At 43.2% G+C, this 13,746-nt stretch overlaps 1 protein-coding gene across 1 annotated transcript in view; it reads left to right on the plus strand.

Moving 5' to 3' along the window:
* AK5 (adenylate kinase 5) overlaps positions 1 to 13,746 on the plus strand; it is a 167,084-nt gene that overhangs the window by 148,088 nt on the left and 5,250 nt on the right. The window contains exon 13 of the mRNA XM_006129565.5: positions 3,439 to 3,618. Coding sequence (XP_006129627.3) covers positions 3,439 to 3,618 — 180 coding nt within the window. The remainder of the gene's footprint in view (positions 1 to 3,438; positions 3,619 to 13,746) is intronic.

The following is a 13,746-nucleotide window of genomic DNA, read 5'->3' on the forward strand; positions in this document are numbered from 1 at the left end:
CTGCCCGAGCCCCCCCACAGCTTTGCAGACCAGGGAGACGCAGAGCAAAGCCCCAGAGTACACGGGTGGTAGGACCGCGAGGTCCCGCAGTCCATGTACTCTGGGGCAGCCCCGTTCGTAACTGCGGATCCGACGTAAGTCGGATCCGCATAAGTCGGGGACTGCCTGTATTGTGTCTGGTATTGGGCACACACTTTGTCCAGAGGAAAGCAACATAAATCGTAAGAGGTTTAGAAAATCTGACCTATTCAGAAAATGTTTTAAAAATGTTTAGTTTGAAGCAAGAAAAAGATTGAGGTGTGACCCAAAACAGCTTTAAAATATGTGAAGGGACATTATAAAAAGGACAGTGATCAATAAAGGTAAGATAAGGAGTAACGGGATTATTCTTTAGTTCAAGAGATTTAAGTTAGATATTAAGAAAAGCTTTCCAAATACAAGGTTAGTTAAGTTCTGAAGTAGGGTTCCTAGGGAGGTTATGGAATCTCTATTACTAGAGGTTTTTAAAACAGGTTGGACAAACCCCTGTCAGAAATGGTCTAGGTCAGGGGTTCTCAAACAGGGTGTCACAAGATTAATACATGGGGATTGTGAGCTGTCAACCTCCACCCACAAACCCTCTGTTGCCTGCAACATTTATAACAGTGTTAAATGTATAGAAAGTGTTTTTTAATTTGTAAGAGCGTCACACTCAGAAGCTTGCTATGCGAAAGGGGTCACCAGTACTGAGGTTTGAGAACTACTGGTCTACATTTACTTGATCCTGCCTCAGTGCATCAGGCTGGACTTGACCCCTTGAGGTCCCTTTCTGTTCAGCATTTCTATGATTTTATGATGTAGTTTGTTACATACTAGACTCAGTCTTACGGTTCTTGTTCAAACAAAACTCAGTATCAAAGGACAATTTTGGCAGACTGGGCTGCAAAAGAGTTCACTTAACCCAACATGAAAAGCCTTCTTAACCCAATGTGAAAAGAGACATCCACAACTATCCTTTAACATTAACTACTGGGAATCAGCCTCCAAATTTGTGTGAGAATATCTGACACACACACAAGATATTTTGTATCAGAGGGGTAGCCATGTTAATCTGGATCTGCAAAACAAGGCGTCCTGTGGCATTTTATAGACTAACAGATTTATTGGAACATAAACTTTCATGGGCAAAGACCCGCTTCATCAGATGCATGAAGTGGAAATTCCAGGGGCAGGTATAAATATACAGGCATAAGAAAAGAGTACCAATCAAGAGTAAGGCTAGTGATAATGAGGTCAATTCAGTCAGGGAGGATGAGGCCCACTACTAGCAGCTAATGTGGAGATGTGAACACCAAGAAAAACTGCTTTGTAATTGGCTAGCCATTCACAGTCTTTGTTTAATCCTAAACTGATAGGCTACATCTACACTGGCACTCTTTTCTGGAAATGCTTAAAACGGAACAGTTTTCCATTATAAGTATTTCCGGAAAAAGTGCGTCTACATTGGCAGGATGCTTTTCCGGAAAAGCACTTTTTCCGGAAAAGCGTCCAGGGCCAATCTAGACGCGCTTTTCCTCAAAAAAGCCCCAATCGTCATTTTCGCAATCGGGGCTTTTTTGCGGAAAAGACTTCTGTGCTGTCTACACTGGCCCTTTTCCGGAACAGTTTTTCCGGAAAAGGACTTTTGCCCGAACGGGAGCAGCATAGTTTTTCCGGAAAAACAATGACAATTTTACATTTGATCATCATTGCTTTTCTGGAAAAGCAAGCGGCCAGTGTAGACAGCTGGTAAGTTATTCCAGAAAAGCGACTGCTTTTCCGGAATAAGTGGCCAGTGTAGACACAGCCTTGGTGTCAAATTTACAGGTGAACGTTAGCTCTGCAGTTTCTCTTTGAAGTCTGTTCCTGAAGTTTTTTTGTTGCAGAATGGCTACCTTTAAATCTGCTACTGTGTGTCCAGAGAGATTGAAGTGTTCTCCTACAGGTTTTTGTATGTTACCATTCCTGATATCTGATTTGTGTCCATTTATTCTTTTGCGTAGGGACTGTCCAGTGTTTTGTAACATGGGAACAGTGCAACCTATCCAGGGTTTTCCCCCCTTATTTTTTCAGGTTCTTTTTCAGATGAGAATAAGTAAATGCAGGGGAGCTGACAGCCTTTGCAGGCCCCTGGGCAAGGGAGGAAGAGGCCCCGGCCCCAGGCTTTCCTGAAGGGGAAGAGCCTGAGGTGGAAAGGGTGGGATCAGGCAGTAAGCCCTCTGCGCCATCTGGAGCTCACTATGCCCCCACCCCACCCTTAGAGCCGCATAAATTGTGCGATGCAGGACTCTGCAGTATACCACTCCCAAAGAGGTAACAGGAAGTCCCGGGACCCTTTGAATTGCTGGATCATCTCTCATCTCTCCTGTCAGCGGGCTTGAGTAAATGCGTATAATGTAATCTTCAATTCAGCTCAGAAGTGGACTGTGTCTTTGTCATGTCAAAAGAAAGAAAGAAAACTGTTTCATTTTCCCTTGATTTACTTGAGTCTCCCTTGGAAAAGGTCAGAGCCTCCCCAAGGAAGGGAGCCTCTCAGTTTGAGAAGCACGCAATGCAAGGTTTCTTCTTGAATTGTTTCTAACCCATGTATCACTGCATAAATCAAAGTGATAGAATACATTTCTCTGTTCATACTGGGGCCATAAGGATGGAGAGTTACATTTCAAGTAGATCTAGGCAAATATTGTGATGAAATACCTATGAACATTTGTGTGAGGAAATACAGTGAATTACATTGGATGGCATTCCAAAACCCCTTCATTTACTGTGTAACCGCTATTCAGATAGTCAGGGTTTTGTTTACATAAACAGTTGGGGGCTTTCAGACACAAGATTACATGCATTTGTGTATAGTTGCTTTTACCTACCGGCAATTACACATGTTCATGTGAAACCATGTGGCTACACATGAAACTATCCACAGTATATTCATCCAGTCATGGAGTTAAAAACCTTACCAGGTGATTAGTCACACAGCTTGAACAGCAAAGCCTGAATATGTCTAATGGGCACTCCAGAAGCTGGAGTTTGTTTGCCTAAAACATTTGTCGGATAACTGCAGATAGCAAACAAATTCTCAAAGCCATAGTCTGGTTTTATGCTTGTAAGGTACTGTATCTTTGAATGTGTTTACCTAGCACAGTAGGGCCCTTCTCCTGGTTGAGGCCTCTCCGTACTGCTGCATAACATGATTATTTATTAACAATAATCTGCTTCTGACAAATCACAAATAGAAAAGGGACTAAATGCATTAACTCACTTGTTTGCTGCAGAGAGTTGGGCTTGCTTTAATTATATGACTAACCAGCTAGCTTGTGTTTTACAGTTATCTGAAGAAGAAGAAAAAAACAGGGTTAATGAACAAAGCCAGATTTTTCCAGCTCAGCATTTGAACTGGTTATTGTTTCTCCAATTCTATAGATTGGGGAGCCAAAACTTGTGCTCTTTATGGACTGCTCCTCTGAGACCATGAGCAGTCGCTTTTTGAAGAGGAGTCAGTGCATTGAGGATGCCGAAACTGTCACGAAGCTAATTGAATCATACTATCAAGCCACTGAGCCCATGATTGCATATTATGAAAAGAAGACACCTTTATGCAAGGTAAATTGCTTAACTTTTGAATTAAGCTATTGTTCTCCTCTTCCATTAGATGAATGGTATTTCAGGGTGAGTGATTCAAACAAAGGCCATTTATAAACTGTTCAGTTCCTGCCAGTTTCCCACAAAGCTCATATTCTGATCTGATCTGATCTGATCTTTCTTTTGCTTAATTTATTTTCTCCTGTGCACAAGCTGGCACTGACAATTTCAAAGAGTCTGTGTAAAACACACTGTTACTTTCAACGCTCAATGGAGCAGCCTGCAATATACAACAACTGCAGCCAAATCTCTGTCTTTTGCAAAACAATTTTAAAGCTTAAAAGGGCAGATACACCTAGAATACCATGCAGCACCACAAACCACTGTATTTTCTCCTATTAAAAGCTTTTATTTAAACAATCTGAGGCTTAGGTTTACACTACAGAGTTTTTGTTCAAAAACTCACGACGTATCCACACCTCAAGTGCATTTTTATGCAAGTAAAACGAAAAAACAGAGGGGTTTTTCCGGTGTAGGTATTCCTCTTTCTACGAGGAATAACTCCTTTTTGCGCAATAGCTGTTGTGCAAAAAGGTGTGTGTGGATGGGGAACAGGGGTTTTTTGTGTGCAAGTGCATTTTTGCGCTTTCGAGAAGTCTGTACGCTCTCTTTCACAAAACCACATCACTTTTTCAATGCGCTTTTGCAGTGTGGATGCTCTCTTGCATAAGAGCTCTTCTGAAGAAAAGCTTCTTGCGTAAGAAGCCTGTTGTGTAGACATAGCCAGAGTGTATTTCTCTGCAGCCAGGACAGCAGATTAAGTCTGTCATAAACACCTTGTTGTGACACATAAAACTCCCTCCTGCGCAGATCCTCAACTGGTATCAATGGCATAGGGCCACTAATTTCAGGAGAACCACATCTTTTTATGCCTGCTGAGAATCTGACCCTCATAGCATAGCATGTTTGTCAACACAAAGCATGACTCTTGTTCAAGTAAAAAGAATAAATAATCAGCACTTCATAGAGCTGCAAGAGCAAAACAAATGTGTGTTTAATCGATTGATGTACTAAACTGCCTTGAAATTCTGTGCACCCTCCCCTCATTCACAGACCACCTTAAAGGAGGGCAGAAAGAAGATCCGAATCATACATGTCCCAGGGATCCCCAGTCACCCATTCTTGCTGGCATTAGGAAGTAAATTACATCTTTCAGTTCCAGCTTGGGTTTCTACACCCAGAATGGACTCACCTGAGGAAAGGGCCAGTGGCGATGCCTGTGATGTTGCTTCCATCTGAGATCTCCTCTTCCTATAGGGCAGAGGCCCTTAGCTCCACCACCCTGCCTCAAGGCAGAAGCCCTGAGCTCCCTCTGCCTTAGTTTGGTAGATGGCAAATGGACGTAGGGGGCTCACAAGCTGCACTTTACCTGTAAAAGAACTGCAAAAGGTTCATGAGCAAGGGTTTGGGAACCCCTCTACTATGTTAACAGATTGTAGTTGGTAAAATAATATTTGTGTGATGGGTTCAGTCAGAGATGTCCTTTGGGGTTGTCACCCCATGTGCTGATCATACCACTGAGCCCACCTACATGCCTTCTGGGTCTCCCCACCACCCTGTCCTGCTGGGTCAGAAGCTCTCGTCTCCCCCATGCAAGGCACAGAGTTGGGGTAACAGCCCCCCCAGCAGAGCAACACAGATACTGAACCAGCTCAGCTCTGGAAGAACTCAGCTATAGGTCCTACGCAGTATCCAGGAACACAACCCTCAACAGGGACCAACCCCACCAAATCAGTTTTACTCTGTATAAAAGTTTTACACAGAGAAAGTTCATCAGAGTCACTTCCTTTATCAATGAAAGAGAAATATGCACAGCTGTTCCTTCCCTGCCCCCTTCCTGTAATAATTTTTTACACTAGGTTTGATAATTAAAAATGTTTTAATAAGTATAAAAAGTAGAATTTAAGTGACTGCAAGTGAAAACAGACAGATCAAAGTAAGTTACTAAGCCAAAATAAACAAAACACACTCATTAAGCCTAATATCTCAAGAGAAATTATTTCAAAGTATATTCCTCACTCTGATCCTTATTTCAGGTAAAATTCATCAAGACAGTTGATTTTTCTCTGGCCTGTTGATAAATTCTTCAGACTGATAAACAGAAACATTAGCAGCTACTCCTGTGCTGCTCCATGGCAAACCCTTCACCACTTACCAAGTTCTTGGAGTGGTCCCCATCAAAACTTATTGCCCACCCCTGCTCTAGTCTCTTGTCATAACGTCTCATTTACTTGGTACAGAGTAGAGATGTCAATGTGTAGTCGAGCACATAATTAACCAAGTACATGAGCACCAGATCCGCCTGCCCCTTCCCCCCTCTTCCCTCCACTACTGCTTCTGATAGACAGGCAGCAGCCTAGAGTGGCAGAGGATTCCCTGGGAACGGGGTCAGGAGTACGCAGGCTGCCAGCCCCGCCCTTGGGGACTAGCGAATAGTCGTGTAATCAATAATATTTTGTGCAGTTACACAACTATTCAATTACACAATATCTAATATCCCTTGTACAGAATCAGGCATCTGGTGTATTTTTGGGTGTTTAATTTTAGTTTAAAAAAATACTCTCTTCCACTTGTACTAAAGCCAAGTACCCTCTGCCCTCTTAATGTAGCAATGGGGGGCATTACAAAATAAACACATTGGCTGCGTCTAGACTGGCAAAAACTTTTCTGTTAAAAGTATTTGCGGAGAATCATGCCAGTCTAGACGAAGCCATTTTGTGCCTGTCATTGCCGCCTGCTCAGTCATCTATTTTGTTTTATTCCATCCCTACTTTGCCAATCTGTTCATTGTCCAGTTAGGCTGCAAACTCATTGGAGAGTAGAGAATCAATATGTTAGTCAGTCGCAAGATTCTTACAGACTCAGCCATTAACTGTGTCCATAGGTTTCACTCTACCCAGAAATGCATTCAAAGGTCCATTTGTCACTGCCTTTGAAAGTCTCTTTCTCCCTTTTCTTGGTCTTACTAGTGTTCAGGGCCCTGCCCACTGCCCTGTTGAAAGGAACAGACACAGAGCACATTATCATATCCTAACAATGGGTTCTTACTGTGTTCCTCACTTCCTGGGTATACATTTTCTTAAGATTGTGTATTTTGCCCCTCTTTAGGTCGCAGGCAAAAAGGATATGAATGTAGCTCACCCTGTTTATTGGTTTAAATCTAATTTGAAATATTTGTGAGCGAGGCTTGTTAGTCTTTGTTTTGAAGAGTCCTTTTCCCCACTGATGTTTAGCACCATGATACACCTGAGTGACCCTCTTTGAATATAAGACAGATCATCTCCTTGCTGATGTAATTGGTGGCCAGCAAAGGAGATGGGAAGGTCAGCTGATGGAGAAGGTCATGGTGTGAGCCATCAAGAGGGAGGATCACATTTTATAAAGAGCTTGAACATTAAACCTTAGTTTGCTCATTGACTGCATTAGATTTACTATTAGGATATACATGGAAGAAGCTTTGAGGGCCTTATGGAGACCATGAACCTTTGGAGTCTGGTCTGGTTGCCTCTGAAATCAATAGGATTCTTGAAATGATGATTTGGCAATGTCAGATTACTGTGGCCAGAATGTCAGGTCCATCTGAATTCACTGTTTAACAAAAGATAATTGCTAACTGCTTCTGTTCAGCAGTCAAAGAGCTATAACTAACAAAAAGATTGGAATGTTAATATAGACGTTTCCCCTGTCTGTGATCCTGACCAGAATAAATGATAGTGAATCTTTAGAAAGCTCAGCTGAGCAGAGGCACAGGTAGTGTGCCACACTGGTGTGCAGTTTCACAGAAAATCTCATCAGACAAAAGAAAGGTGATAGAATTGAAGGGACTTGGGGGCAAGGGTGTTTGTTTTTAATCTGCATATTTTCAATTTGAGCAGAAAGCTTCCAAACCCAGAGCAATGTGCCTGTAACAGTAGGATAGAAGTTATTTCCCAGGCGAGGAATTTAACATCTTGATTTGGGAGGGGGGGGTGTAATTCAGTTTTTTATGATTCGTACCATCTACCAGCTGGTGACAACAACTACAGATTGTTTTTACAGACTATTCTTATCCTACATGTCAAGACAGAAAGTACTTTTTGAAAGGAACAAAGACTGTAACTTCAGAATACAGAAGCATTCATACTATTTAGTGCTGTTTTTCAAAAATACAAAACCATTGCACTAATTTCAGAAAGCTGATGTTAGTAGTTTGCAATTAACTAGTGAACTATGACATTTCATGGCAGCTGTTGATTATAGCAGAAAAATAGAAAAAAGGGCAAAATTTCATCGCAAAAATGCAAACATCAAGCGTTAATTAAAAAAATAGGAAAACTGCTGGCAAAAGTCTATTCTAGGTGCAAGAACAAACTCATGGAATCATACTCACATTTATTATGTGTGACAGCCACATGTGAATCCAACTCTGCTAAAACAAATGGGGTGCTTTTTTTAGAAAGGGCTATATAAACAAAGACCCAATTATATAGGGCAGGCTGCATCTCAGGAGCATTCCTTCATACGTGGTTTGTCAGCTAAACTATTTTGTAGCAAATGTTGATTTTTTTTCTAATACAAAATCAAATTATGAAACTAAAATATGTTTTACTCTTATAGTCATCAAGTGTGGTTATCCAGAGGGACAGAGGTCTTGAGGGTAGGAATTATAAGTAGTCTTTCACAACGTAATGGTTAAATGAAGTAGTGTGGGCCAATGTTCTAGTTTTTCCATCCATGTGCAGAATACATTTTATGTGCATCGAGGCAGTGGAAACACATGCTGATAGTGTGGGTGCTATGCTAATCAGCTGGGGGGGGGAGGGGATTTGAATCTGTCCTGGGTGGTCACTCAAGCACTCAGCTTACGGGAACACTTGTATGGGCTGGATTTCTAATGTATACAAGCTATGCTACCCTTACGTCATTGTGTACACTCCAGTCACCACATGTCTAGCTACACGCCACATGGAAAGGCAGGCTACATCCATGCTTCTCACTGTGGTTGGTAGCTACACATAGCAGTGAAAGGCTCTGGCAAGGGAGAGGCAGTGAAGAATGGCTTCAGTTGCAGGGAGGGGCTAGAGGTTCCCCTCCTCTCTATCCTCCTGCCTGAAACTTTCCTGGCTGCTTCTCTCCTGCTAAAGCAGGGGCGGGACACTTTTTTGGGTCAGGAGTCACTGACCCACAGAAAAATCAGTTAAGGGCCACTCGGGGAAAGAAACAATCCTCACTGACCTGGTCCTCAAGTGAGAAGGATTAAAAAAACCCTCACAGATGTGGCCCTCAACTGAGAAGCAGGAAAAAAAAGCCACACTCACCTCATTTCCCTCAGGCTTCAGCCCCAGGGCTAAGGGGAAAGTGATGTAGCTCAGGGCTTCCCCCCAGGGCCTGATTAACTCTTCTGGGGTTTTAGGGCTCTAGATCTGAGGTTTTGTGGGGCTCCCTAACTCGGGTGGAGCCAAAAATTAGGGGTTCAGTGTTTGGAAGGGGCCTGCTGGGGAGTGGGCTGGAATTGGAGGTGCAGAGTCTGGTAGAGTGCAGGAGTAGGCTGGATGTGGGAGTCAGGGCAGGAGGGAGGGTGCAGGAGTGGGGTGGGAGTGCAGGATAAGGGCAGGAAGGAGAATGCAGGAATGGGGTGGAGAGGGTCTGGGCAGGAGATAAGATGCAACAGCAGGCTAGGCATGTGTGGGGTCTGGGCAGGAGGGAGGGCACAGCAGCAGAGCGGGGATGGAAGTGGAACAAGGATGCAGGATGGGACAAGAGATAGGGGCACCCACCTGGTGCAGCTCCCAGGGAGCACAAGTGGTTCTGTGCAGGCACAACACCCTGCTGCTCCCATTGGCTGCAATTCCAGGCCCATGGGAAGTGATGGGGTACAGTACCTGCAGGGAGCATTTCCCTGTAGTGTGCAGAGCCACTTCCTTCCCCAGTGCCAGGCAGAGCCCTCAGGCCAGTGTGGCCTCAGCTTGCCTAGATCGGGCCTGTGAGGCGCAGAGCTCCCCACCCCCACAGAGAGTTGGTGCTAGCGTTCCAGCCATGGCAGCCCCCCATGACTGGAGTGCCAGCTCGCACCACTACTGTTGCGGGGGGGCAGCAAGAGCTGGGCCTTGTGGGCCACATCAAGGCAAGCTGCAAGCTGGATATGGCCTGCAGGCTGTAGGTTCCCCACTCCTGTGCTAGAGCCTTTCCCTGTGGCTACATGGCTAAAAACAGCATTGTAGCCATGGGAAGCTCTGCCTGCACTGGAAAGTTGTATAGGGGCTGTAGCTGAGGCATTCCAGGAGTAGTCTACTACTTGCCTTTCAGAGCCTTACTCTTTACACTCCTGTTTATACGCTTTTTAGCTGGGCATGCTGTGTGTGTACACACACCACTCCATATGTGTAGACATACTCACAGATAGGTGCCGAATAGGACTTTCGAAAGGGCTTAGGTGCCTCACCCCCATTAATTTCCAGGTGAGTTAGGCACATTGGTGCTTTTGAAAAGCCCATTAGCTTCTGTCTGCATCTTTTGGTGCCTAACTACCTTTAAAAACCAGGCTGTCTGATGTAATTGTGGCTTTTCCCAGAGTTATGCTTTTTACTGACACACAAAAATTCTGATAATTTTGACTCATCCTTTAAAGCTTGATGTATTGACAGCATGTGGGAGTTTAATCAGTAATATTAAACAGCAATACATAGGCAATTAAGCAACATCCCCAACCTAGTTTACAGCAGCTGAGTAGGTGTTTTCCTAGGAAACTTCATGTTCAAATAGACAGCTAAATAAAAGGAGTGTGCACTTATCAAATAATGTAAGTCGCTTGGCCCAGTGGATTTTCAGGGAATCATAAAAAATACCTATTTCAGTCTGAAGTTTAGCCTACAAGATGTCAAAGCAGATGCATTTTTTTCCTTGTACTTTTCAAAACAGGGTGAAAAGTAGTTAAGTCGTGTTGATTAAGGAGCAGAAGAAAAAAAGTTTTTGTTACTTATTGCAGAGTTTTTGCGCTGCTGTTACAAAAATCCCCGTCACTCATAGAAATTGTAAATAGACCATCTGGTGTACAAGTGTCCAGTCTCTGACAGCAACCCACACTGTTTATTTTAGAGTGTTAATCTTTTCAGGTGGAGGAGCCTTTATTTGAAGTGGCATATTTCTGTGATCGCTACATTTGTTACAGCCTGTTATAGAGAATGTATCTGAGAGAACAGTGATTCTCCCATATAATCAATGTGTCTCTCTAAAGGTTGGTGTAGAATACTTGAATGTAAAGGTTTAGGATATTTGGGGAAGTGAGAGTGTGCATTAGATTGTAATAAAATTTAACACCACCTCGTGACCCTCTTGGTTACTTTTTGTGACACCTCACCCCGGGGAGCGGCAATCCCGTCGTTTCTCAACTGCTTCAGAGAGAAACGATAACTGACAATTATGGGTAATAAGGTCACAAGGGACAGTTCTTTAAAATATTAAATTAATGGGCACCGGTGCAGCAGTTTTTCTAAGGGCTTGTTTGCACAGGAAATTAGTAAGGATTAAGGCAGAGTGTGAGTGTAAAATGCAATAGTAATTCTGCTGCAGCTCCTCATGAGTCCTAACATAGAATGTGTCCTATGACTATATTATAGGCACAGGCCCCAGCATATAGGCCAATTAACCTGATAGGAGTTATTCCTCCCAGCATAGGAACAACATCTCTCTGAGGGTATGTCTACACTGCATTCCTCTTCCCAGCAAGAAATGCAAATGCAGACAAGCAAAATTGCAAATGAAGCACAGATTTGAATTTCCCGTGCTGCATTTACATAATCACAGACTGCCGCTTTTCCGAAATGGCGTATTGCGGGAAAATGAACGCAGTCCATGCAGGGTTATTTCAAGAAAATAACCCTGCCTTCAAAATAACACTTACTCCTCAAAATGAGGGTTATTTTGAAGGAAAGGGTTTTTTTTCCCCTCAAAATAACCCCACACGGATCACATTCGTTTTCCCAAAATATGTTATTTCGGAAAAGCGGCAGTCCGTGATTATGCAAATGAAGCATGGGAAATTCAAATCAGTGCTTCATTTGCAATTTCACTTGTCTGCATTTGCATTCCTGTCTCAGAAGAGGAATGCAGTGTAGACATACCCTGAGTGATGTTAGTTAGCATAGCTGTGTGTACATGGAGGACTTTGTCAACATAACCAATATATGCCAATATAACGTTCACATGTAGACTGAGCCTCAGAAGGACTCTTTTTGAGGTGTGGCTTAAGTACTAAATCACATCACTTTTAGTGTGGAATAAAAGTTCCATGGGGGCGTTTGTGTAGAATAGCAGCTGTGCTTTAAATTCACATTTTTAGCTTATTCTGTGATAACTTCCTATGTCACTAAACCTCTGTGTTTGTAGATCTCTGAACTGTTTATTCAGGCTAAGTCTCAGAGAGATAGCCATGTTAGTCTGTAAGGGTACATCTACGCAGCAGCGTTATTTCGGAATAACTGACGTTATTTCGAAATAACAAAATGCCAGTCTACACCGCAAGCCAATTATTTCAAAATAATGTTGAGATGGAGGATTTCTTACTCCAACATATGTACTCTTTCTGCAATGCAGGTTAAGGGAAGTCGAAGGAAGAGTGTTCTTCCTTCTATTAGATCAAGACTGAAGCCTCCTTATTGGAATACAGGTTCTTCACCTGCACTGTAATTGTATTACTATGTATTAACCAAGACAAATGAAAATAGGTGGAACAAAAGCTGTTTTAAACTTAGAAAACGAGCATAAAATTCAGTTGTCACAAATGAAACCTGGCATGAGGTCAGAACCCAAAATAGGAATAGTCTAAACAGTCCTACTACTGTCTCGATGTCCGAACAAGAGAGGTAGGTGAATGTCTTCAGGCTGAGGAAAAGGAACAAGCAGAGACGGGACAAAGTTGCAGAAACCCAGGTAGGTAGATAGTCGTCTTGCTTTTGATCTTCTTTCTTCCATACTTGACACGCTGTCCTGCGTGTGGACTGGAGGACGAGATGGTACGTATGCATGTATGACTGGCCCTACTGCAGACTCCTAACTAAAAATAAATAAAACCTGTACTAGCAGTCATTATGGCTGTGAAACTAGATTACTGCACCACAAAGGGCTGTCAGCAACCAGGTTGGCTTCTGCCCCAGAGGGCCTACTAAGTCAAACAGCTTGGTAGCTGTCGATCGAGCACTGATGGTTTGTGCTGATGACATGGACAGACAGCCTCTACCTACCTCAGTAACTGCAGCCCCAACTCTCCATGGCTGAAGCACTGAAGGGCTGCATCTAGACTGGCAAGTTTTTCCGCAAAAGCGACTGCTTTTGCAGAAAAACTTGGCAGCTGCCTACACTGGCTGCTTGAATTTCCGCAAGGACACTGACTTCCTATTGTCTGAGATCACTGCTTCTTGCAGAAATCCTATGCTGCTCGCATTCAGGCAAAAGCCCTCTTGCGCAAATGCTTTTGCGCAAGAGGGCCAGTGTAGACAAAACGGTATTTTGTTTTGCGCAAAAAAGCCCCGATCACGAAAATGGCAATCGGGGCTTTCTTGCGCAAAACCGCGTCTAGATTGGTACGGACGCTTTTGCGGATCTAGACGCTCTTTTCCGCAAATGCTTTTAACGGAAAACTTTTCCGTTGAAAGCATTTGTAGAAAATCATGCAAGTCTAGACTTAGCCAAGCAGTATAGTACTTGCTGCTATTGGGTCCATTGTGCTTGGGATTTTCTTCTTTTGTTTGTTTCTGTGCTGCCTGAATGATTACTTTCAGTCCCTGTGGTGGCCATTTGACAAGTAAGTCTATAACATTTGTTTTCGTATCTTTGAGGTTGTGTTGTAAAATGTTTATGTTGATTCTTTGTCTTCAGCTTTGATACAGTTGACCATGACGTTCAACTGATTTGTTTGTGAACATAAGGGATGGTGGATGGAGCCTTCCCTAACTGTATGGCCACGTCTAGACTGGCATGATTTTCCGGAAATGCTTTTAACAGAAAAGTTTTCCATTAAAAACATTTTCGGAACAGAGCGTCTAGATTGGCACGGATGCTTTTCTGCAAAAGCACTTTTGCAGAAAAGTGTCCGTAGCCAATCTAGACACGCTT

Source organism: Pelodiscus sinensis, chromosome 9 (assembly GCF_052426305.1).
Source record: "Pelodiscus sinensis isolate ZL-2025 chromosome 9, ASM5242630v1, whole genome shotgun sequence".
NCBI classification, from domain to species: domain Eukaryota; kingdom Metazoa; phylum Chordata; order Testudines; family Trionychidae; genus Pelodiscus; species Pelodiscus sinensis.